Source organism: Marmota flaviventris, chromosome 10 (genome assembly GCF_047511675.1).
Source record: "Marmota flaviventris isolate mMarFla1 chromosome 10, mMarFla1.hap1, whole genome shotgun sequence".
Classification (NCBI taxonomy): domain Eukaryota; kingdom Metazoa; phylum Chordata; class Mammalia; order Rodentia; family Sciuridae; genus Marmota; species Marmota flaviventris.
The window spans coordinates 28,237,010-28,261,504 of record NC_092507.1 but is presented as its reverse complement, the minus strand read 5'-3'; the positions used below and the strand labels follow the sequence as shown (position 1 = coordinate 28,261,504).

The 24,495-nt window shown below is 45.2% G+C and overlaps 2 protein-coding genes across 2 annotated transcripts in view; one reads left to right on the top strand and one right to left on the bottom strand.

Annotated features, from left to right (window-relative positions):
• Positions 1-14,205, top strand: part of Gnl2 (G protein nucleolar 2) — a 28,450-nt gene extending 14,245 nt beyond the window's left edge. The window contains exons 9-16 of the mRNA XM_027937356.2: positions 5,165-5,293; positions 6,668-6,772; positions 7,513-7,671; positions 7,875-7,988; positions 11,784-12,238; positions 12,674-12,753; positions 13,308-13,399; positions 13,980-14,205. Coding sequence (XP_027793157.2) covers positions 5,165-5,293; positions 6,668-6,772; positions 7,513-7,671; positions 7,875-7,988; positions 11,784-12,238; positions 12,674-12,753; positions 13,308-13,399; positions 13,980-14,132 — 1,287 coding nt within the window. The 3' untranslated portion in view covers positions 14,133-14,205. The remainder of the gene's footprint in view (positions 1-5,164; positions 5,294-6,667; positions 6,773-7,512; positions 7,672-7,874; positions 7,989-11,783; positions 12,239-12,673; positions 12,754-13,307; positions 13,400-13,979) is intronic.
• A 1,785-nt stretch (positions 14,206-15,990) lies between these two features.
• On the bottom strand, positions 15,991-23,015 carry Dnali1 (dynein axonemal light intermediate chain 1). Its single transcript, XM_027937721.2, has 6 exons — positions 22,935-23,015; positions 22,191-22,336; positions 20,293-20,462; positions 18,792-18,970; positions 18,268-18,432; positions 15,991-16,026 (listed from the first exon to the last, which is right to left on the bottom strand). The coding sequence occupies exons 1-6, from the start codon at positions 23,013-23,015 to the stop codon at positions 15,991-15,993; spliced, it is 777 nt and encodes a 258-aa protein (XP_027793522.1).
• Between the last annotated feature and the right edge of the window lie 1,480 nt (positions 23,016-24,495).

Below are 24,495 nucleotides of genomic sequence, written 5' to 3'. Positions count from 1 at the left end.
TGTAACAGGATCTGCCTTGGTGGCCAGCCCTTGGTCCTCCCTCCAGTTGACAGGAACTGACTCTTCCTAGGCCTGCTGCGGTCTTCCTGGGATTTCCTTTCACTATCTTCATTCCCAGGGCTCTTTCCTATGTTGGATCACTTTTATTCTTGTCCAATTTACTCCTTCTGTTTTTGTTTTATGGTGTTTTTTTTTGTTGTTGTTGTTGTTGTTTGTTTGTTTTTTTGATGTGGGTAGGGGGGATACTGGATATTGAAGCCAGGAGGTGCTGAGCCACATCCCCAGCCTGATTTTTTATGTTTTATTTGGAGACAGGGTCTTGCTGATTTGCTAAGGCTGGCCTTGAACTTGTGATCCTTCTGCCTCTGCCTCCTGAGTCACTAGGATTATAGGCATATGCAGCTGTACCCTCCTGAAGGAATTTATTACTTGTGGTTATGAGACAAAAGACAAAGCATTAAAACCATTAGACTTGAAAGAACATTTCAAAGAATAAAGTTACCTGAGAATTTATTTTCTAAAAGTTACCTGAGAAGGGGTGCTTCACAAGAACTGTTTTGTTTTGTTTTTTTTACTTTGAGACAGTGTCTTGCTAAGTTGCTCAGGGTGCCCTTGAACTTGTGATCCTCTTGCTTCCACCTCCTGAACGGTTGTTATTATAGGAGTGTGCCATTGTGCCCGTCTTTTTTTTTTTTTTTTTTTTTTTCAGAGTAGAAATTAGAAGTTTATTAAAGGACAGCAGAAAAGACTTCTCCCGGAGGAAGAAGGGGACCCAAGAGGTGGAATCCGTGGAAGTGCGGTTGTTTCCCCTTTTTATAGTTTTGGTGATGGAATGTAGGTTGGAAGGCCCGAGGGGTGGGACACAGGTGGGCCAAAGAAGTAATCTGGTCAGGAAGGACTTCTGAGTCAGCACCTTTTTGCTGGGGGCTGTTCATTAACATTTCTTTGAGGTGGACTTTGGCCTAGGGCCTTTTCGGGGACTTCATTAACTTTCCATGAGTTGTCCTGTGTTTTCCCTGAGTCATTCTCCGCATGGTCTCCATTTTAGATTTCACTCGATATTAGACCCGATTTACCTAACTACACTGACTACCTAACTTTAAATCTGGCTTCATTCCCCCCTCTAAGTTGGGAACTCCTTACTGCTGTAAGGAAGGTGGGCGAAGAAGATCTTTCTGGCTTCTTCAGGCTGAAAAGGGACGATGTGGGGCAAGCAGTTTGGAGTCCCCATTTAAAAATCGGGTCTATCGAGTGGTCCATGATAGAAGTCTGATTGAGAAGTAATAGTCTGGAGGGCCATTTGAGTGATGGATGGTCTATAAGAGAAACAAGAATTCATTAGTACTGGAACCATATTTATGCAGCAATAAATGCCATAGCACAGGAATATGCCAATGAGTATGATGGCAAAGACAAAGACTAACAATGTTTTCCACCAGGAAGTACCAAGAACCAGGAGCTAAGATATTGTTTCCATGACAAAGTTGCTGAGGACATGGCTTCTATCTGAGCATGTAAATCTTTAAGGATATTTGTCACATTGCCAGAAATGTCAGGGATGTAAACACAACATTTAACTTTTAGGGTTACAGATGTCCTTTTCCTTAAGATACAGTTTAATAATTTAATGTCATCTGATCTTGCAAAATCCTTTTACTAGTATGACCTCTGTGTCTAATAGAGAAATCTTTAATTCTGTTACTTAGGGCTGGATAACCATACTAGCAAACATTAAGCCTACCTGTGTTGGTTAGAAATAAAGGCCTTAAACTAAAAACTACTCTGGCAGTTCCTTTTGATAGTTATCAGGAATCTCTTTTGCAGCCTCCAGTTTACTTATTTTTGGAAATTACATTTAACTATTATTATTATTTAAAATGCCCAGGGATAGCTGTGTTTTTGCTTTGACTGTCTTTGCTAAGTGTTTAAGATGAAGCAAGTAAAACTGACTTTTGTTTCTATCTATTGTTAACAGTCAGCTGAGTTTCCCTGGGAGTCCTCGGGGAACTTCACAGCAGCTTCTCAGTTCCGCTAGTGCCATTTGCGCTAGGATGGGTCCAGGCTTTGCTTGACCATGTGGCTTCCCTTGGAAGCATCAGGGATGTCTCCCTTTTCTGATGACCCTCCTCTTCACAGCAAATGCACTGATTGGCTTTCTGTCCTCCACTGGTCTCATTAATCTCCCTGCTCAGGAGGTTATGTGGCCTAGAGTTGCAGAGCCCTTTGGAGAAGTCCCCTATTCCCTGATTCAGACTGACTCAGAGGGCAAGAGCCAAATTTTTAATTTTAAAGCTTAATCTTAAACATCCAGCAAATAAGTTAACAGCCTTATATTAAGAGCACTGGGCTTTAATGTCTATCTCTCTATCCTGTAGGTGATAACTCCTTATCTTATGTTGACCCAGGTTGTGTTCTTAAAGCAGTACCTCTTTAAAACATTAACAGGCAATCCTTAAACCATCTATAAGCAAACTACAAAACAAAACTAACTAGGGTAAAAACATATTTAGCTTATATAATAGCTACCTTGAATTCTGGCAGGGTTATACATCATAATTCCCTGTTTGAGATCCTGGTAATCATGACAAAAACCAACTTTTGGACACAACTTTAAATGTACTGAAATCTGGCCTACTTCTTCCATAGTCACTTTCACATGTAGTGAGATGGGACAAAGCCTTATCTCAAGTAAGGCAGGGCTCTTCATAAATCTTAAGTACTGTAGTTCTGAAACTGATCTTTGCTTTTCAAACATCATTTTACAAAGCCTACATAAATTGTTGCTCAAGTTCACATGAATATTAGCTAACACAATATAATATCACACCTAAAACATGAATTAAAGAAAAGCTGAAAGCTTTTAACCTTTTGTAGAAAAGTAGTAATGTAGTTTTGTGTTTTGCAATAAAACCTTCACACAGATTAGGCTCTCATTAACTTAAAAATACATTTAAATTGTATCTCAGTGAAAAAAGTAACATAGAACTTTACATATCTTATGGATAACAAGTCCAGTTATAGAACACAAATGATATAAATAAATCAACATGTTTTTCTTTTTAAATCTAAAATTATCATACAATTTTAGAACACCAGCTTGATATAATGCTCTTTCTAAAGCTTCTACCTTACAGACTTGCATACCTGGAAGATATGGACACATTAACACCACAATTACATTGATGTTTTTATATTAACCAAGTTTAGCTTTTAAAGAAATAACATAGCACAATTCTCTAAAACAACAGCACTTGTTTGACCAGCTGTTTAATTTCTTTAAGATTAAGAGAGAGAGAGAGAATTTTTTAATATTTATTTTTTAGTTTTTGGCAGACACAACATCTTTGTTTGTATGTGGTGCTGAGGATCGAACCCGGGCCACACGCATGCCAGGCAAGCGCGCTACCACTTGAGCCACATCCCCAGCCCATTGTGCCTGTCTTTAAAGGGAAACTTTGAGAGACCTGTCATTCTGTCCCTGTTCTTCTGTCACACTGTTGCGGCATCACTGCATTGCCTTCTGGCTTCCCGTGTTGACATTGAGAAGTCAGACCATTCTGTCTCCTAATCCTTTGTGGCTGTGATCTTTTTAGAAAATTTCTCTTTTGGAATTTCACAGTATTGTGTCTGAAACTGGGTCTTTTATTGTGGAGTGAGCAAGGCATTCCATGGGACATCCAGCCTGGTATTGTCTGTTTCTTTGAAATTTCCTTTTCACTATCCATCATCTTTTTCTCATTCAGGAATTTGATTTTTACCTCTTGGCTTAATTCTTGAATTTTCATAACTTTTCTTGATTTTAGTACTTAATTATTTTGCTCAGTTTTCTTGTCTTGTACATCTTATACATCACTTTACATCTGTAATATCCTCTCTGTCTCTCTGAGAATGTTAATGATAGTGGTGTTTTCAAGTTTTCCTTATTCCCAACATTGACTTTGTTGGCTCCAAGTTTCTTTGTTTTACTGTCTTTTCTGCTAGTCATGTTTCAAATGGTTATTCTCCATATTTCAGAATACTTTACTGGTGTGCTGGTATGAGCCTTTAATCCCAGCTGCTCAAGAGCCGAGGCAGGAGGATGGCCTAAGCCTTGGAATTCAAGATTGCCCTGATAAAATAGAAAGATCCCATCTGAATAAAGGAATAAGGCACCAAAAAATGATTTTTTAAAAAAATTTTGGCATAGTGGCTCATTGACTGATAGATTTCATTGTGGGGTGATTAGATAGTGACCCAGATATTTTGTTGTAAAACAGATGTCACTGTTGATAGGTCTTTTTTTCTTATGGTGTGAGTATCTCTAAAACAGTCTTCTAATTTCCAGCCCTGGCAGGTATATAAACCTGGCTGCCAGCTGAATGTGGTGGGGAACACCTGAGATCCCAGAAACTTGGCAGGTTCAGGCAAGAAAATCCCAAGTTCAAGGCCAAACTGAGCAACTTAATAAGACTCTGCCTCAAAATTAAAAAAAAAAAAAAAAAGTTTAAAAAGGGCTGGGGATATAACTCAGTGATAGAACACCTCTGTATCAATCCCTAGTACAGCTGCTGGGTCTTGAGCTCTCTCTGGGAATAGGAACAAGGTCTCACTGTTTGATACTTAGGCTTTGAGTGTATGATTTGGGAAACAGCCATTTGCTGCTGGTATATATAAAAGGATCCATTTCAGGTTAGAAAATAAAACATTTTCAGACATGCAGGGTCTCAAAAATCAGGATTTCCTGAGGACCTGGACTTCTTGGGGAATAGAGAAGCCATGTGCTTGTGCTGAGTGAGGGTGGGGAACAAGGGGTTTGGCCACTTGCCAGAGCCAGGCCTTTGGCTTTTAGTCCTCTTCTCAAAGGTACCCAACATTTAATTTCAGGACTTTTTGTTATTCCTTGAAATTATCATTCAATTTTTATGAATTTTTTCTTGACCTACACATTGTTAACCTTAAAACATTCAAGGGTAATTTCATGTGGATACCGAGGAAATGACTTGCCTCTGATTTATTAATCAATGTTTGTGTGCAGCTCACTGAGGCTGTGTAGCTGGTATGTGTCTAGGCTTCCAATCACGTACCAACAGGTTTGTGCTATACCCTTCAGATCAGCAGATTAGCAGTTTATCTTAAGGGATATTCATGACTGAACAGATGTGGTGTGTATTCCCTTTTTGCACAGTTGCACACTGATAAGAAACAGATCAGCGTGGGGTTCATCGGCTACCCAAATGTTGGCAAGAGCTCTGTGATAAACACGCTGCGCTCCAAGAAAGTTTGTAACGTGGCCCCCATTGCAGGTGAAACCAAGGTACGTCTGACTTGGGACTTGACTTCCGCGTATTTTATTTCTGTCATGGGTGATTGTTTCAGACATAGGGATTTCTGTCTCTCCCCCTTTCACTTTTTCTTTTCTTCTGGGGATCAAACCCAGGGCCCTGCACATGCTAGGCAAGCATGCAGCCACTGAGCCACACCACCAGCCCCATCTGCTTTGCTTGGATAAAACCACTGTTGGCAGTTTAGATCTCCATATACTAATTTTGAATGTACCAGGGGTTTTTTTTTTTGGTTGTTGTTTGTTTTGTTTTCCATTTCAGTAAGACTTGAGCATACTTCTTATGCCACTGTGTGTAGCTTTGGTGTAATTTAGTTAAGGCCATTTATATTTAAGCCTATTTCAAATTGTCATACCAGCCTTTTACTTTTTTGGGGGGGGGTTACTGGGGAGTGAACTCCGATGTACCCAACCACTGAGCAACATCCCCAGCCCTATTTTTTATTTTATTTAGAAACACAGTCTTACTGAGTTTCTTAGCACCTTGCCATTACTGAGGCTGGCTTTGAATTAGTGATTTTTTCTGTCAGCCTCCTGAGCCGCTGGGGTTAAGAATTCCTGGCTGAGCATGGTGGCACATACTCATAACCATAGCAACTTGGGAGGCTGAGCCAGGAAGATCACAAACTTGAGGCCAGACTCCACAGTCTAGCAAGATAATTGTCTCAAAAATAAAGCCAGGCATGGTGGTGCAAACCTTTAATCTTAGCGACTCTGGAGGCTGAGGCAGGAGGATTGTACGTTTGTGGTTAGTCTCAGCTATATAATGAGGCCCTAAGCAACTTAGGGAGACCATGTCTCAAAAATAAAAGAACTGGGGATGTGGCTCAGTGGTTGAGAACCCCTGGGTTCAGTCCCTGATACAAACAACAACATCAACAAAATGGTGGAATGTAGCTTGGTAGTAGAGCATCTCTGGGTTCAGTCCTCAGTAACACACACCACAAAAAAAAGAAAACTCCACCTTCTGGTAGAATCCGAGAGTTGGGGGGCCAGGGAACATAGTGTTTGGGGAATAGCATGGTTCGGTTTAGAGGTAAAGAGACAAACAGTACTCTGCTTCCAGACCACTTTAAGCCCAGAGAATGGTTCACTGGGTGTTTCTGTATGATGCTAAATGAAAATCCTGTCTCTGCATAATTTTTGCACTCTTAGCTGATGAAACCTGGGTCCTTGGTGGAAGTGTTGTGGGTGTGGCACAAACAGGAGAAAAGCACTGGATTATCCTGCAGGTTGCTTTGCTTTGACTCCTCCCTTCACTCTGCGCTTCTACTGCAGCAGCCATGCAATTGTGTGAAGTGTAGCTCTGAGCATTTGACTGAGGGGTGTCTCTGCTTTCGACTGCAGGTCTGGCAGTACATCACCTTGATGCGGCGCATATTCCTGATTGACTGTCCAGGTGTGGTTTACCCCTCTGAGGACTCGGAAACAGACATTGTGCTGAAAGGAGTTGTGAGTAATTTGGTCCCAAAGCCTCTGTTGTCTTTTGGGAAGTTTCTTAGGGAACACTGGAAACCTTTGCTTTCTTCCCATTCACAAGGCAGTTTGGGGTCAGCCTGTCCAACCAAACTTCAGGCACATGATGCTGCACAGGGCAGCCTCTCTCTCCACTTCAGCCTGCTTGAGGAGTTAGTGAAACCATGAGCATATCTGGTCAGTATCATCTGTAGCAGAGTTTGTAGTTTACACACAGGATCCAAAGGGAAGCAGGGCCTATTTATGTTCAGTGATAATTCATCTTAGAGGGTTTATGGGTTGAGTCATTTTGGAGCCCAGTCATTTCCTCACTTGTTTCTGAATACAATCAAAAACTCTGAAGGCTCCCCTTGACCTTAACCATGCATCCTGTGTACATTCTTCCCTTCCATTCTTAAAACAATTCCATTCTTTTCGAGTTCTGGGATTGGCAGGCTGTTAACTATTTCTGCAAATGGGTAGCAGGAAGCATTCCATGGTCAAACTGCTTGTGGAAGCCACACAGTTTTGGTGAACTGGTAGAAAAGTTGAATTCTGAGCTCCATGGCTCTGGTAGTTTCAGTGGTACTTCCTGCTACCAGCCATATGCAGCCATCTCAGAGAGAGGCTCCTGCCAAGTCCTCTGGCCCTGTGATACTGAAACAGATTTCATGTTATGAAGAACACCAGAAACTTCCCTACCTCTTTACAAGCAAGAGATTTCTATGCACATGTAGGTTCAAGTTGAAAAAATTAAGACTCCTGAAGACCACATTGGTGCTGTCCTTGAGCGGGCAAAGCCAGAATATATCAGCAAGACATACAAGATTGATTCCTGGGAGAACGCTGAGGACTTTCTTGGGAAGCTCGCTTTTCGCACTGGGAAGTTACTAAAGGTGATCCAGGGTCTGAGAGAATTTGGGCTGGTATACACTACAGGCGTGCATGTGTTTAGTGTGGAACTATTCTGTGTGCATTGTGTGAACAGTGTGAAACTTACCAAAAAGTGATGGTGAACAGCTGCGACAGCGGAAGTGCCCCCAAATTGGAGGTGGCTTTGTTCTTTGAATTTAATTGGGAATCTTTCCTAACATTTCAGGGTGGAGAGCCTGACTTGGGGACTGTGGGTAAGATGGTTCTCAATGACTGGCAGAGGGGCCGGATTCCTTTCTTTGTCAAGCCACCCAATGCAGAGCCACCAGCTGATCCCCAGGTAAGAATATGGTGGACCCAACTCTTGGAAAGCGTGATTGTCTACTCCGATGTGGTGTAACTTCTGGTTGCCTCCCTCAGTAGAGCATCTTTCTTTGTGGTAGATATCTCAGCTGCAGTGTCTCATTCCAGAGTGCCACTACCATAACATTTATTTGTTTGTTTGTTTATGTATTTATTTGAGACAGGGTCTGACTAAGTTGCTGAGGCTGGCCTCTAACTTGTGGTCCTCCTGCTTCAGCCTTCCCAGTTGCTGTGATTATAGGCATGCATCACTGTGCTGGGCCCATGACTATATTTATTTAAAAAAAAAAATTAGTTGTAGATGAACATAATACCTTTATTTTATTTAGGCATTTTTATGTGGTGCTGAGGATCAAACCCCATGCCTCATATGCTAGCCTCATATGCTAGTGCTCTACCATTGAGCTACAGCCCCAGCCACCACCACCCCTGCCCTTCCCCGCCATTACTTTTTGAGAGTGGTGTCAGAGACTAATAAGCAGAAATAAAATAGGAGACCAAGCTTAAATACCAGCTTACAGGGCCTTAGGAAAGAAGGCTCATTAAATGTAAGGGATCTTCTGGTACCTCTGTCTTTTCTTCTGTATGAGGAATGGAGGCACTGCTAAGATTCATTTGTTTAACAAACATTTATTAGAACCAACCATGTGCCAAGTGCATCATGCACACCTGTAATCCTAGCAATTTGGGAGGTTTGAGGCAGAGAAATTACGAATTGGAGGCTAGCCTCAACAACTTAGTGAGGTCCTATGCAACTTAGCAAGAGCCTGTCTCAAAATATAGAATGAACCAGGTGTGATGGCCCACTCCTGCAGTCTCAGCAGCTCAGGAGGCTAAGGCAGGAGGATCACAAGTTCAAAGCCAGTCTTAGCAATTCAGCGAGACCCTGTTTCTAAATAAAAATCAAAAAAGAGCTGGGGTAGTGGTGCCCCTGAGTTCAGTCCCCAGCACCTAAATAAGTAGATAGATAGATAGATAGATAGATAGATAGATAGATAGATAGAAAGAACTGGGGATGTGGCTGGGTGTTATGTGCCCCTGTCTCTCCTGGTCCTGCTCACAGTTCATCATGTAGAGGTGATGCTTACGGAAAGAAGTCTTAGATTTGGAGCCTCTGACCTGGGTCAGGAAACTCCCTGGTTCCCTGACTTACCTGGACAGTGAGCTGCCTCAAGGTTCAAGGCTCTTTTTAGGGCCTGTTTCAAAACTCAACCAAGTCTGTTGAAGTGGTAACTTCAAATTTTGCTTCTGTTTGGGTGCTTATAGTTCTGGTTTCCTCTTAAAGATAGTATTTCCAGAGTTGTAGTTGTAGCTAGATAATACCAGTTGGAACATTTTCCCAAAATTTTTAAACTTAAAGTATCTGAAGTGATATTGATGAATTTTCCTTTTTCTCTCCCCTACTACATACATACCCAAATTCTGTGCAGAATAGCTCCTCTCCCTTTTTGTTGTTCATTAGGTCATTCATTTGTTGAGACATTCTCTCAGCACCACATGTGGAGGATCTGCTGTGGCCCGAGCCCTCAGGGTACTGGAGATGCTGCAGTGATTAGTGGGCAGGGCCCTGATATTCCTCTGTGTGCTTATGTGTGACCCCAGATATGTGTCATTTCCCCACACCAATTCTGCAGTTCTCTAACACCAGCTGTGTGTCCAACAATTTCATAGGATTCTTTTTTTTTTTTTTTTTTAAAGAAAGATGGGGGAGAGAGAGAGAGAATTTTTTTTTAATATGTATTTTTCAGTTCTCGGCAGACACAACATCTTTGTTTGTATGTGGTGCTGAGGATCGAACCCGGGCCGCACGCATGGCAGGCGAGCGCGCTACCGCTTGAGCCACATCCCCAGCCCCTTCATAGGATTCTTATACTAACTCTTGGAATTAGTGTGGACCCCACGGGTTGAGAGCTCTGTCCCACAAGGTTGCTCTCACTTCAGCTGCCAGTGGGATTCCCAGACAACTCCCACTTAGGCCCTACTGATCGCACATTTAGGGGTTCTAAGATTTGATAATTTTCTGGAACAAAACAGTTTAGGAAGGTGCTTGCTTTATGATTACCAGTTTATTACAGATGATAGAGGTAAGTAAGGGACAGCAAAGTGAAAGAGATGCCTGGAGCATGGGTGGAAGAGCAGGGAGCTTCTGGGTGCTTTCACGGCCTACAGGCATGTCACCCTGGAAGCCCTTGAGCCCCATCAGGGAAGAATGGTTATGGGGCTTCATTACACAGACACCTTGATCAAGTCAGTGGCCATTGGTGATTGGGCTCCAGCTCCCCCTCCTTCCCCAGAGGTTGGGGTGGGGCTGAAGGTCTTGCCTTTGTCTTTCTGGAGACCAGCCTCCATTCTGAAGCTACCTGGGAATCCCATCATAAGTCATCATATTAACTTAAATGCAGGTGTGATGGAGAGGAGCTTATGAATAGCAAAAGAGACCCTTGGCCCTCAGGAAATCCCAAGATTTTTAGGAGCCTCTGGGGCAAAAACTAAATGTTATCTGTCTCCCTAAATACATACATTAAAAATGTATCAAGAAGTGTCACGTGCTATGAAGAAAACTCAACCAGGGTAAGGTGTTGAGGCAGGCAGAGAAGTTCTCTTGTGAGTGGGGAGCTTGGGAAGGGCTTCTGAGAAGCGGCTTTCTAGCAATGAACTTCAGGTTTGGAGCCTTTCGGGTGTCTTGGGAGGAGAACATTCCAGGCAAGGGGAGCGGCACAGCCAGAACACCTGAGATGGAGTGTCCGTGGCCTGCGCAGAGTACTGGAGAGTTGGAGGGGCAGGAGGCTGGGTCTAAACCAGCTGGAAGTCTGTGTGCTTGTGAGCCTGTGTGGAAACACTGGACTTATCTCAGTCCTTCTTTCCTTGCTAGTCATCAAGTTTAGGTAATGAGGTTCACATAATTCTTAAGAACTATCCTGCTGGGGCTGGGGGTGTAGCTCAGTGGTAGAGTACTTGCCTAGCATGCAGAAGGTCGTGGGTTCCATATCTAACCCAGCCCCCAAAACTATTACATTCTCCTACGCTGTGATTCTTTCCTTTCTTTTTCTCCATTGGTGACGCAGAAACCTCTTGAACTTGAAAGCTAAAAATTGCCTCACTAGAAAAATGGACAATTCTCCTGGATTTTATGGATTCCTGACATATTTATTGCTTTGCCACTGGTTCTTTTTTTCTTTTTTTTTTTTGGTGTGGGGGGAGCTAGAGATTGAGCCTAGTACTTGGTGCATGCTAGGCAAACACTCCACCACCAGGCTACTTCCTACATACCTGCTCTTCTTTGGGAAATCATTTGAGTTCTGTGAAAAAAATCCAGTTATTCCAGCATTCTTGGACTTTCTTCTTTTAAGACGCCTCCTCCTCCTTTTAAGACCTCTCCTGATCCTGCTCACTGTTCAGCTCTTGTTTCATCTTCATATGGTGGCATGTGCTTATCTCAGTAGCTCCATGTTCATCCCGGTACTCTCCAGGAACATCTAGGGAAATTACCTGTCTGTACTAAATGATCGATTGGTTTTCCCTGGTTCAGTACTGTTAAAATGGGTGCATCTTTTAGAAGTGCATATCAGTTCCTTTGATCCTTTGTTTCTGGGTCTGACATATATTGGCTTAGAATAGATGAAGGATGTGACTCAAATGTAGATACTTTCCGTACTTCTCTTGGTTCTAGGATGTTGGCTGCTCATTCAAGAGCAAGGTGTGAGCTCAGGCATTTGCTTCCTTTTCTGATTCTGTTTCTTTCCCGGCTTCTGCTCCTTCTTGGCCTCAATAGCTTCCACCACCCTCATCTTTGGAAATTGCCACAGAAACAACCCAGAACAACCCAGAAGAGGAAACCACAGAAACTGTAGGTAAAGGGTCAGAATCCGTCATTGAGGGAAAAAAAGAAGAGGACAATTCCTGCAATGCCAGCTCAGAGATGCAGCAGATCCTCACACGGGTTCGCCAGAACTTTGGCAAAATCAATGTAGTGCCCCAGTTTTCTGGGGATGACCTGGTTCCTGTGGAGGTGTCAGATATTGAAGAAGAGCTGGAGAGCTTGTCTGCTGAGGAGGAGGAAGAAGAGGAGCAGCCAGGGGAGGAAGACGAGGCCGAGTCTTACCAGGAGTCCCTGGAAGAGGCAGGGCAAAGTGACACCCAAGCAGTCATTAAAGCCCTGGATGAGAAGATCGCAAAATACCAGAAGTTTTTAAACAAAGCCAAGGCTAAAAAGTTTTCAGCCGTCAGGTAATATTTTCACCATTAAATGAATTGCATTTGTTCTTTTCCCAAAAACTTGCCACAAGTATGGGAAAGGGTGTTTTTGTTTTTAGTGCTAGGGGTGGAACTCGAGGCCTTGAGTGCACTAGGCAAATGATCTACCACTGAGCCTACCCACCCCTGTCCTGGCAGTACTTGTGTGTGGGTGACAGTCATCACAGATTTTAAGAAGAAATTGTATGAATCTTGTCACATTTAGCTCCCTGAAGCATGAGAAAATTAGTTATCCAGTATCTTAGAAATGCCCAAGGGACTCCACCAACTTTTTCCCCCTGGTGTTAACTGTGCAAACAGGAGGGGAGTTTCTTTATTTTAGAGGTTGTTGCAGGTCTCCAAGGCACCCTGCTGCGGGTGACTGAAGAGAATGTTGGGCCGCTTCATTACTTTGCTTTTCTGTTTCAGAATATCCAAGGGGTTAAGTGAAATGGTTTTCGCCAAACCTGAAGAACAGAGAAAATCATCTAAAGAAGAAAATGATATAGGTGAAGATACATTATTTAAATCATTTAAATGTGATTTGCATCTTTAGAATTTTGGGAACCTAAGTTGAACTTCCAGGTGACCTCTACTGGCATCCACACAGATACTTACCCTATCTGGCACATGACCTGGTTCTCCATAGTATTAATCATACAAATTGGGTTATCTGCTTCTCATTGTTCACTTTATCAGGATTAACTTGGCAATTCAGGAATCATCTTCCTAAGAAGGGTACAGTGTTAGTCTAAGAATCTAAGGGTGGGTCCACAGACAAATTGGAGCAGGGACATTATATGAATTTGTTCTTGACCCCTTTTGACTGACAGTTTCCACATCAGGAGTGTTTATGTGACACGAAAGCAAACCCTGCTATAGTCTGTGGGGTCTGACCTGACCTGGCACCCTCCCCACCCTGCCTCGTCCTGCTTTACTGTATGCTGTGCTCACCTGCCCCATCCACTGGCCACCTTCCTCCTCTCCACCATGGAATTCAAGGGCAAACTTTGAATAGAAAATTCCTTTTTTTTTTTCCATGTGTGTTTTATGTATCATTTAGATCCAGCACCTACTAAAAAGGGAAGGAAGCGGAAGGCTCAGAGGGAAGAAGAACGTTCAAGTAAAACTCCAAGGACACTTACATCTAAGGAAGTAAGTACTTTAGTTCCCAAGACCCAGGTGTAGAAAGTAGGGAGAAGTGCAGTTCTCAGGATGCACTTTCTGAAACAAATGTGGGTCTAGAGCTGAATCCTAGGAACCCCAGTCCTCAGCTATCTGGTTGAAGTCACTTAAATAGGGTCAAGAGGTGGCCAACTGGACAGATGTCATAAGTCCATGGAATTTGTTCTTGGGTACTGTCTTCTACTTTGTGACCTACCTTTTGGAAGAATTGGTGGTTTTGTGTGGTCCCTGGGAGATGACCCGAGGAACAGAACTGGCTAGGCAGGCAGATCACTGACCTCCATGAGAACAGCTTTGTGACCGTGCTCTGTGGAGCTGGAGCAAGCCCTCCAGGGAGAACAGATTTTCAGGAATGCCACAAAGGATTCAAGCAACAGAGGTGGGGTTGGGGGCTGGACCAAATGTGAATCAGGAAGGGGTCAACAGGTCTGTGGGGGGGACCTCTCTTTAGCCCTGTTTCACTAGTTGCAAGGGAGGTGGAGTGGTGAGAGACAGGCTCCTGTTTTATGACTTTCAGCGCTTGATTGGGTTTTGTTTTTTTTTTTTGCAGCGAAGGCGAGCAGCACGGCAGCAGCAATCCAGAAAAGTTGGTGTGCGCTACTATGAAACACACAACGTGAAAAATAGGAACAGGAACAAAAAGAAGACCAATGACTCCGAGGGACAAAAACACAGACACAAAAGATTCAGACATAAGCAGTAACATGTAAAAAAATGTTTATTAAATTATATTATACAAAAATATACAATTAGAAATTGTAGTCATTTTCTTCATGCCCACTTGGCATTTCTAAGGACACAGTGCACGTGTTCTGAGGCTTGACAGATGCAGCCATTCACTGGTGCCGGTGAAAATAAAGCCCTCAGCCCTACTGAGTTCCATCGTCAAGTCCATTGACCTCTCCAAACACTTGAGTCAGCTCTGAGTTCCTCCAGAGTGTGCCTCTGGCTGTCTGTGTGCTGAAATGGGGTCTGAGATCTGCAGAGTGGTATTCCTTTGAACTGCCAGGCAACAGCGTGTGTGGAAGCTCATAGAGCTGTAGCGTGTTTCAAGGATGTTTGGTATACCTGGCCGTACTTTAAGATATGAGGAAAAAGCTCTGGCAACTTTTGTCCCTCATTAAGTGGACTCATTTAGGACATGCATGCTTTGCTGTCACGAGTCATGGGACCACAGATCTCAGGGAATGGAGTTCTTTCCCATGAAGATGGCAGCACAGGCAGGTCACTTGAGTGGACTTATAATTCCTCAAGACACTGGGTACGGGTCAAAGCTGTGACTTGCAACCTGAGATTAGAGTGGTGGGGTGTGCTCTAGGAACACAGCTCTTGTGGGACTAGTTTTCCCAGTGAGCCTCAAAGCCCTAATCGGGAAGGGTGTTATGTTAGAGCTCTGCCAAGGAGTCAGTCTGTCCTTGCACTTCAAGGGATACTGAGTGGCATTTCAACCCCGTGAAATGGTAGTGCCTTCCTAAGGAACCAGACTTGGGAAACTTAAACTGCATGATGGATGTCACCTGGCTTGCTGCCCTGGTCTGCCCAGAATTAAGGATTTGTGTCACTAATTCAATCCTCTGGGTTTACAGAAGCTGTCTGCAGGCCATACTCTGGTCATTAATAATTAGCATGGCCCCTGGGCACAGTGGCATATGGTTGTAATCCCAGCCACTTGGGAGGCTGAAGCAGGGGGATTGCAAGTTCGAAGCCAGCCTCAGCAACTTAGTGAGACCCTGCCTCAAAATTTTAAAAGACTAGCTCAGTGGTAGAGCACCCCTGGGTTCAGTCCCCAGTACCATGCACATGCACACGCACACACACAAAGTAATAGAAACTGCATACAAGAGACGGTTACCTCTCCAGTTGTTTAAACAGGTAACTATGGGGATGTGGAGTCAGAGTTCAATTTTCTGCAGAATAAGGTGAACGATGTCTATGGGAGGGAGGAGCTGAGGTGTGGACAGCTCACAAAGGACACTGGGACTTGGATTCCTTTCCAGCAAACATTTACTTCCTCCGCAGCCTGGGTCTGCCGCTGCCGCTGTTCCCTGACCTCTTAGACTGAGGAAGAGATCCAGTTGATGTGGTGGGTGGGGATGAGACCATACAGCAGAAAACCAAAGCTCCAAAATGAGTTACCAAAACTGCATTGGTTAGGAATGAAAATGGAATGACCGAGGCCAGAGAAGCCCCAGTTAGGATACAAGGGAACCCGTGAACTAGACATTTGAGAGACAGGAGTAGCTTCCTTTGGCCACAGATGGATGGTGGATGAGATGGGAAAGCAGTTCCTTCTCAGTCTTACTATTTGAGTTGGCGAATCTCCTGGTTGGCCCACAAGTTGCATACCGAGATTATCAGGGTCACGCCACCCTCTTGCCTAACCAGGAGCCTGGTTGCCAGACTGTAGGTGTCCCATGACACTGGGGCAATAGTGTGACTTCTGACAAATGTGTAGGTGGTGGTCAGGGGAGGGGATGGCTTGTTCACTCAGGAAACTAGCTTTTTATTACAAAGGGCTTGTGATGGGGTGGTAGTGTTCGCTGAGACCCATATGGAAATTATCACTTCTTTGGTGCAATAATGCCTTCCAGTTGGGCCTGAAAAACAAAACAAACCATTAATGCTTGAAGCTTGCAGCCTAACACAAATAGCTGAGAGGTGATAAAGTCTCTGGGAAGAATAATCCAAATGCTGCCACTCCAAGTGTTCTTTTCTCCCCCCTTCATTCTCACTCCATATTTTCGGGATTAGCTGGTTTCTGGCTTGGCGTAGTCTTGTTACACCAGGAGAAACCAGAACTGTCCTGGTTTCCATACAGTAATAGCTCAGTGTATAATATAAAGCATTGAAAAGGAAATTGAATAAAAGTTGTTGAAATAGTGGTTTTTCATTGCTCAGATTTCAGGCCTGAATGTGTCTGCTCTTTGGTTTAGGATCCTGGGATCTCTGCTGGGACCAGAGGTTTGGGAAGCAGCAAATTATCAGCCACTAAGACAACTTGACACCCAATTAGAGAAAATTGCTACCAGTGAGTAGGGAGCTGTCCATCTTGTAGGTAAAGCTTAAGACACTTGGGAGTTATTTACCCGGCTTCTCTGGCAGCCGGTACAATAATTTACTATCATGGTATGTGAACAGATCTTTAAGTAGGTCTGTCCTGGGGACTGCAAACACTGCTTTATTTGCAGTGCAGCTTTGAGCCAATAAAAGAAACTCACTTCTAAAGAATCCTTCACCCTGGGGATTACAAGGTTGCTCTTGAATGTTAAAAAGATAGAACTTACAACAAAGGAATATGGCGGATAAAGGAAGATGGCAGATAGGGAAGCAGCTTTCAGGGGTAGCTAGGTAAGTGATCACATTGCTGTGAAATTGTCTAGCTTTACCAAGGGTGCGGTGGCACACACCTGTAATCCCAGTGGCTCAGGAAGCTAAGGCAGGAGGATTAGGAGTTCAAAGCCAGCCTCAGCAACTTAGTGAGGCCCTAGGCAACTCAGGGAGGAGAACCTGTCTCTAAAATACAAAAACAGGCTGGGGATGTGGCTCAGTGGTTAAGTGCCTCTGGGTTCAATCCCTGGTACAAAATAATAATAATAATAATAATAATAATAATAATAAAAGAATTCTTGCTTTTCTTTAACTCTTTGGTAACAAGAATCTTTTCTGATGGTGGTTAATACAAAGGCTTCTTTATCACAAATAGCTGGCCTTTTTGGTTTGTGGAGCCAACACACCTGCTGATCTCAAGAATGTAAGCTCTCCTTGCAACTATGGAGGAGGCGGCCAGCAACCCTGGGAGAAGTGGCTCAATGTCAATAGCTATGCATCTAAGAGAGTGCCTAGGGCCTCAGCAAACACCAGGACTTTGGGAGGCCTTGTTGAAGTTTTCTGGTTCAGCAGATGCAGGGAGTGCCCAAACATTTATTTCCACAAGCTGCCCCCGATGAGGATGATGCTAGTCTGGGGTCAAACCTCTGAAAATCTTTGGCTCAGTCAGGGAGCATAGGGTTGCAGAGGCCTGTGACTAGCCTTCTGTTGGACCAACCTTTCCCACCAGCATGGTTCCCAGCACCTTATATAGATGGGAGCATGCCACCAGTACTTGGACCCTAAGTAAGGAAGACCATCTACAGGGGGGTGCTTGAGACCGAATGCCTGGGGAGGTCCTCAGCTTTTTTTTTTTTTTTTTTGGTGCCATGGACTGAACTGAGGGGCACTCGACCCCTGAGCCACATTCCCAGCCCTATTTTGTATTTTATTTAGAGACAGGGTCTCACTGAGTTGTTTAGCACCTTGCTGTTGCTGAGGCTGGCTTTGAACTTGTGATCCTCCTGCCTCAGCCTCCCAGGCTGGGGATTACAGGTGTGCGCCATCGTGCCTGGAGAGGTCCTCAACTTGAAGTGGCTCTTCCTCCCAGGGGGCTTTCCTTCTCTGTCCACCCACTAACTTGGCCTTCTCTGCTTCTGCCCCAGACATGGAACCCCAGTAGATGCCAGGAGGACAGCCAGCCCATGAAGGAGAACTCCAGCTTTGAGGGGAGGGCACCTCTACTTTCCGCCATATATCCTCCTCTCTGGGGTTAGGCAACTTTTCCCCAGGGCAAAAAGTCTTCTCCTAGAGAATCAGGCTGACATGTCATGGGGTCAGAGTTGAGAATGGAGCCCGTCCAGAGCCAGAGGGATGGAGGACCCTTGTCATGGGCCTGCCCCACCCCAATGTCAGCTTCCTTTACCCCATGGAAATGCGTGTGGACCAACATGTAAAGGCCACGGGGACTGTCCAGCCCATGAGGCTGGGGACCAGTACTGTGGGAGCACCGTGGCCTGGGCCTCCATCACCTTCAGCTGCTGATTTGTCCGCTTCAGGAACTGAATCTCCTCATTGTGCTTCTTTTCCTCCACCTGTCGCCGCTCGGTCTCCCGCTTCTCAGTGGCCTCACATTTTGCCTTTTGCTCGTTCACTTGCCTCTCCAAGTCTCTCTTTTCCGTTTCCAGTTCTGCGATCTGAGGGCACAATACTCAGTCATCCTGGGATGTTGCCTATGGATGGGTGGTGTGAGAGCCTGGGTGGTGGGGACTTGAGACACCACAGCTGTCCAACCTGACATTGCCAGGGTATATACTGCCACCAAGTGGGAGGTCAGTGACTGGCATGGAGCATCCTCAGGGAGACCAGCAAGCCAAGACCATGTATGTGGCTGGCTGTTACACCCAAGCAAGGGTCCTCCCTGAATGACAGGTCCAGAGTCATGAATGTGAGGAGGGCACCCTAGTAGCCAGAATGCAGCGCGGCAATGACAACAGAGTGGCCTGGTATCAACAGAAGAGCCTGAGGGACAGGGGGTATGGTAAACCCGACTCACTTTTTTCTCCATGTCTGACTTCCCCTGCTCAGCCTGCAGCGCCTTCCTCATGCCAAACGCCACGCTGCTCTCGTACAAGGTCTGGTAGGCAGCAATGGTCATGCGAATCTCGTCCCGGACTCGCAGTAGCAGCAGCCCCCTCTCTGCACAGTTGATGGTCACCTCCCGGATCAGCTCATCTTCCAATATGCACAGCGCAAGATCAGAGAAGGCAAGGGCAAGGGGACATGCACCTTGCCCATGGCAAGCCACCCTTCCTCTTGGAAGGGCCCTAAGGTGTGTCCTCATTTGGAGCTGAGGTCTCAGGGAAGGCCCTAATATAGGGCACCTTCACTGGCCCAAGAGTCTGCCATGCAGCCACCCCATTCCATTTAGCACAAGGAAAAGCACCCAGCCAGCAAGAAGGGGTTGGCCAACGCACAAGGAGCCTAGGAACCCCAGGTTTGTTTGTGGTAGTGGGTCCCCCTCAGCTAGAAACTGGGAACTAATGCAGAAATCTGACTTTTTCAGTGAGAAGATGGTGGCAATTTTAAAGCAGCCCCTTTGGCTGGACTGATCTGTGGCTGAGAACAGCAGGGTCTTAGAGCACACATAATCACCTTTTTTTAAAAAAATAACTTTTATTTTTTTTCATATTTATTTTTTAGAAGTAGTTGAACACAATACCTTTATTTTTATTTATTTTTATGTGGTGCTGAGGATCGAACCCAGGGCCTCACACGTGCTAGACGAGCACTCTACCGCTGAGCCACAACCCCAGCCCTTATTTTTAGCTCTTTATGTGGTGTGGAGAATCAAGCCCAGTGCCTCACACATGCTAGGCAAGTGGTCTGCCACTGAGCCACAACCCCAGCCCACATAATCTCCTTTATAAACATATAAAATCTTCTTTAAAAAGCTGGAGGGTCAACCACAATCATAATAAGACTGAGAGGAGTTGCTCAAGTGTTTACAGGCAGTGTGCAGATTAGAATCCAGCCACTGGACACCTCAGGGTGGCAGATTTTAAATCCCTTGTGTCTACTGACGGACAACAAATTATTTTTGCAACATTTTTCTGGACTGAGTACTGAATGCTGATGGATATAAATACCAAACATTAATTTTTCTGATTAAAAAAATTGCTCAGTGGAACAGCACTTGCATAGCAGGCATGAGGATCTGGGTTTGACCCCCAGCATTATAAACAAAAACAAAACAACAACAACAAAAACATGTGCTTATTGTGACTATCTTTGAAAAGGCCAAGATTTAAAATGGAAGCTCTTATTTGACTCCAAATGTGTGAGAGATGAGGAAACCAGATCATCAGAGTACAGGGACTGGCAGGTGGGGGCCTGTTGGGACACTTGGCAGTTATTGGGTGGGTCAAGAAGGGTGAAAAGAGGTGATTTCAACATGGGATGGGCTTCAGCTCAGAGGTGCTCAGAGCCAGATCTGTGCTGAAGGGAAGGAAGGAGGTGGGGGTTGTGTGGTACCCACCCCCACCTTGCCCACTCACCAAAACACTGTGAGTAGAGCTCCCTGCGGACAGGGCAGATGCCCGTCTCCCTGGCTTGCCGCTGCTGCAGCTTCAGGTCCAGCTGCTCCTGGAGGTGCACCACGTCCATCCTGGTGCTGGGGGTGCTGGACACCTGCTGGATCCATAGCTGCGTGTCCTCCACCCACTCCCTGCGGCACAGACACAGCCACGCTGAGCAGAATCCACACGCTTGAGAGAGTTCTCAGGACATCAGCAGAGAGATCTCTTTGTGTTCTCGGCCTGAGCAGGAGTGAGGGGCAACTCTGCCACCATCCCACCAGAATCCCTCACTCCACTCCTGTGGTGTGGGTTCCAAAACCATACTTGCTTTGCTGCCCCACAGAAAAGGATCTGGGGAACAGGGCAACGTCTACTCCCCAGGTGGTCTTCATGAAATCATCACCACTGCTGCAGATTTTACTCTCCTAACATGATTTACATTGTGTTGCCTGATCTGTGTGGAAGGCCCAGTGGAACTCTCCACTGACTTAAGGAGTAAGAGACACAAGATTCCGTAAACCTTGTGCAAGCCAGAAAGAGGCAAGTGTGTGTGCAGGGGCTGGGGAGGATCTTGACGGGGTGTGCCTGCATGGGCTCCCCATGGGGAACTTCATGGTGGAGTAACAACCAGGGTCTGGAATCACCACATAGGAGATGTGGCGGAGAGAACTTCGGTGCCACTGGTGGGAGGGGATCAGCTGACACATCACTTCCCTCCATTGACCTCCTTCTCAGAGGAGATGGATCTCTGTTTGCCTGTTTCCTCTTTTCATCAAAGCCTTAAAAACTGCTGTCAATATGTTACATAAGAACAATACATTACATAAGAACAGTTGAGGGGCTGGAGATATAGCTCAGTGGTAGAGTGCTTGCCTCCCATGCACAAGGCCCTGGGTTCAATCCCCAGCACCATAAAAAACAAACAAACAAACAAACAAAAACCAGGAAGGCTTCACCTGGAAGAAATGATATTTCTTCTGAGAGAAGAAATGAAGGGAATAGTAAAGGAAGAGTATCCTTGGAAGTGAGAACAGCAATTGTTAAGGCCCTGGGGTGGAGAGTGATTGAAGTGCTTCAGAAAGGCAAGTGGAGACCCCTGGGGCAGTGAACAGGAGAGAAGATGAGGGATATCATGGGCCAGGCCATTCTACATCTTCGAAGCTACTGTAAGGACTTCGGACTTTACTCTGAGTGAGGTAGGAGGTCATTACAGGTGGAAGACTTGGCCTGATCCGATTTATGTGGAGAACACTGTAGAAGCAAAGAGTGGAAATAGGGTTTTTAAACAGGCCATCGCAAGTAGTATGGGTGACAGAGACCAGAGACAGATGGCAGAAAAACTTGGTGAAAAGTGGTTGGCCCAGAGAGATAAATTGAAGGTGAGTCAAAAGAATTTCTTGAAGGATAGGACAGGTGGCGTGAGAGACCAAAAGCATTGAAAGGCAACCTGTGTCTCTAGCAGAAAGAAGACTGAGATGGGGCAGTGGGAAGAGGAAAAAACTGTGGTTTCATTTGGACATGTTGAACTTGAGATGCCTATGGGACAACTTGGTGAAGGCACTGAGGAAGAAGTAGACTATATGGTCTGGAATTTAAGAGAGAGGACAGGGCCGAAAATACACATTTGGGATCCATCAGTATACAGATGGCATCTAAAGCCATCAAACTGGCTGAGAACACTCAGGGTAGATTTAAGGTTTCCCACCACCCTCCCAGAATCCAGCCATGTGCAAGTTCTAGGAGCTCTAAGAGGCAGGAAGGAGATCCCAGCCAGGAACTAAGGCAAAGTGCCTCTCCCTGCATTTCTAAATATTCTGGGATATAAAAGCCTGGGCCTTCTCCCAGTCATTGCTCATTTTTTTTTTTTTTTTTTTTACCTTGGGGGCAGGATGGCATTCAAGATTTCTTCTGCCTGCTTTGTAGGATCTGGGATACAGGAAGTTGAGGGGAGCTTGGCTTTGGGCGGCTGTGGGACTGGACCTGAGGGTCCAGGCTGCTGGGGGCTGACTTTCAGAGGCCGAGCCTAAGAGGAAGGAACAGGAGATATTTCAGGGATTCAGCTCCACACAGCCTGGTCCTCTGGATTGCTCCAGGTCTTCTGCCAGTCTCTCCATCCCAGCCTACTTTTCTCATCTGTCTGCTTAGCAGAAATGTCTGAGCTGAAGCCAGCCATGAAGAGTCTCTGGTCCCAGCCCAATGATTGAACTGATGTTTCTGGCTCAAGTGGTCTGTCACTGCTATAGTGATGGGAAATCACTGCCTGATCTACTCTTGAACCCAGCTACCATGAATAACAGCCAGCTTCATCCATTTCCTTGTGACTTCTTTCTCATTCTAAATCTCTGCTCCTAGGGTCACACCCAACATTTGGGCCTTCTCTAGTGGTACTGGGGATTGAACCCAGGGTCTCATGTATGCTAGCCAATTGCTCTACCACTGAGCTACATCCTCAGCCCCATCGGGCTTCTTGCACCGCAATTCCACCCCTCTTCCCTGACCCAATTCCCTTTGCTGCCAGTCTCTACAATTCTTGTCCCTTGGGGTTCCCGACCTTCGGCTCTGAGATCTGTCTTTCCCCGTTGAAGCTTTCAGGTCCCCCATCCCCTGAAACCCGTCCTTACTTTGGGGCTCCGTTTCTCAGTGTTCCGGCTCACCAGCACCGGGGTATCATACTTGAGCAGAGAGTCAGCAGGGGGAATCATGCCGGCGGCTGGGACTGCGGCTCAGCAGCTGGCCCTCTAGTCCGGGCCTTGTTTACGGTCACCACGGAAACCCCCTGGCCGGGGCGGGGCTTCCGAGTGGGGCGGGGCCATCAGCGCGCGGATGTCATTCCAAACAGCCAGCTTCAAACCTCCTGTTCTTGGCTTCCCAGGCCTCCTGTTCATTGGTTCGTCCTGTACTTTCGGGAGCAGGGAAAACAAGGTTCAAGTTCCTACACTGCGTCTAGTTTGCTATTTGAATGGGTTGGAGGGATCACTTTTGCTGAACCTCAGTTTTGACTACTGCAAAATGGGAGTCATCTCCTGACCCCTGAGTAAAGGGTTGGGGACGATTTCCGAAGAAGACATCGAGCATTTCCAGGTTTAAGAAAGTATTTTTTAAAATTAAATGGAGTCGTGCGTTCGAGGCCAGCCCCACCAAATTAGTGAGGCCCTAAGCAATTTAGACCATGTCTCAAAATAAAGAATAAAAAGTGCTGAGGGGGCTTGGGTTGGGCTCAGTGATAAGCGCCCTTGCCTAGCATGCGTGAGGCACTGGGTTAGATTCTCAGCACCACATACAAATAAATAGAATAAAAGTCCAACAACAACTAAAAAGTATTTTTTTTAAAAAGAGCTGGGGGTGTAACTCAGGGGTAGAATGTTTGCCTTGCATACACGAGGCCCTGAGTTCAGTCCCCAATACGGAAAAAAGTAAATAAATAAATGGAGAAATGACAGTTTCACATAAAGTTGAGGAAATAGAGGGAAAATATGCTAGTGATTTGCCCATGTGCTACCACATATGATTGCATTTCCATCTCTTCATTCCTTCATATTTCCAAATGCCAAAGTAATCGCAGTTTAAGCACAATTTTGTATCCTGCTTTTTCGTCTAAAAGTCAGGTTTTAGGGTTAGGGGCGTAGCTCAGTGGTAGAGCTTCCCCAGTATGCGCGAGATCCTAGTTTTGAACCCCTGTCACAAAATTAATTTTTTTTTATTTGCCATAGTTTGCAAATAGTATACTAATAACCACATTCCATCCAATAATCGACTAAATGATTCACTATTGCCATGCATTTGGGTTATCTCCATTTACAATTACAAATAACGGAGCAACAAAAAGCCTTGGAAAGTGAAAAAACCCAGAAGTTTCCTTCCCCCCCCCCAAGAGTAGAAATAGCTTTATTGATTTATGCATACTATTATAATGAATTTCAAACGTAGAAACAGAAATAATAACAGTGGCCAAAATTTACTAAGCCTTTAAAACTGTGCCAACAATTATATGCTGACAGTTCAGTTTTCGTTATGAAATATAAAGGGCTGGGGGTGTAACTTGGAGGTGGAGCGCCAAGGTCTACCTATGAAGTAGTCACAAGTTTGCTTTTGAAACTTAAAATTCCCGCCTCCCGAGATGGGCCAATTGCGGTCCCGCCCAAGAAGGAATCGTCACGTGCTCAGCTTCTCCGCCGCGAGGGC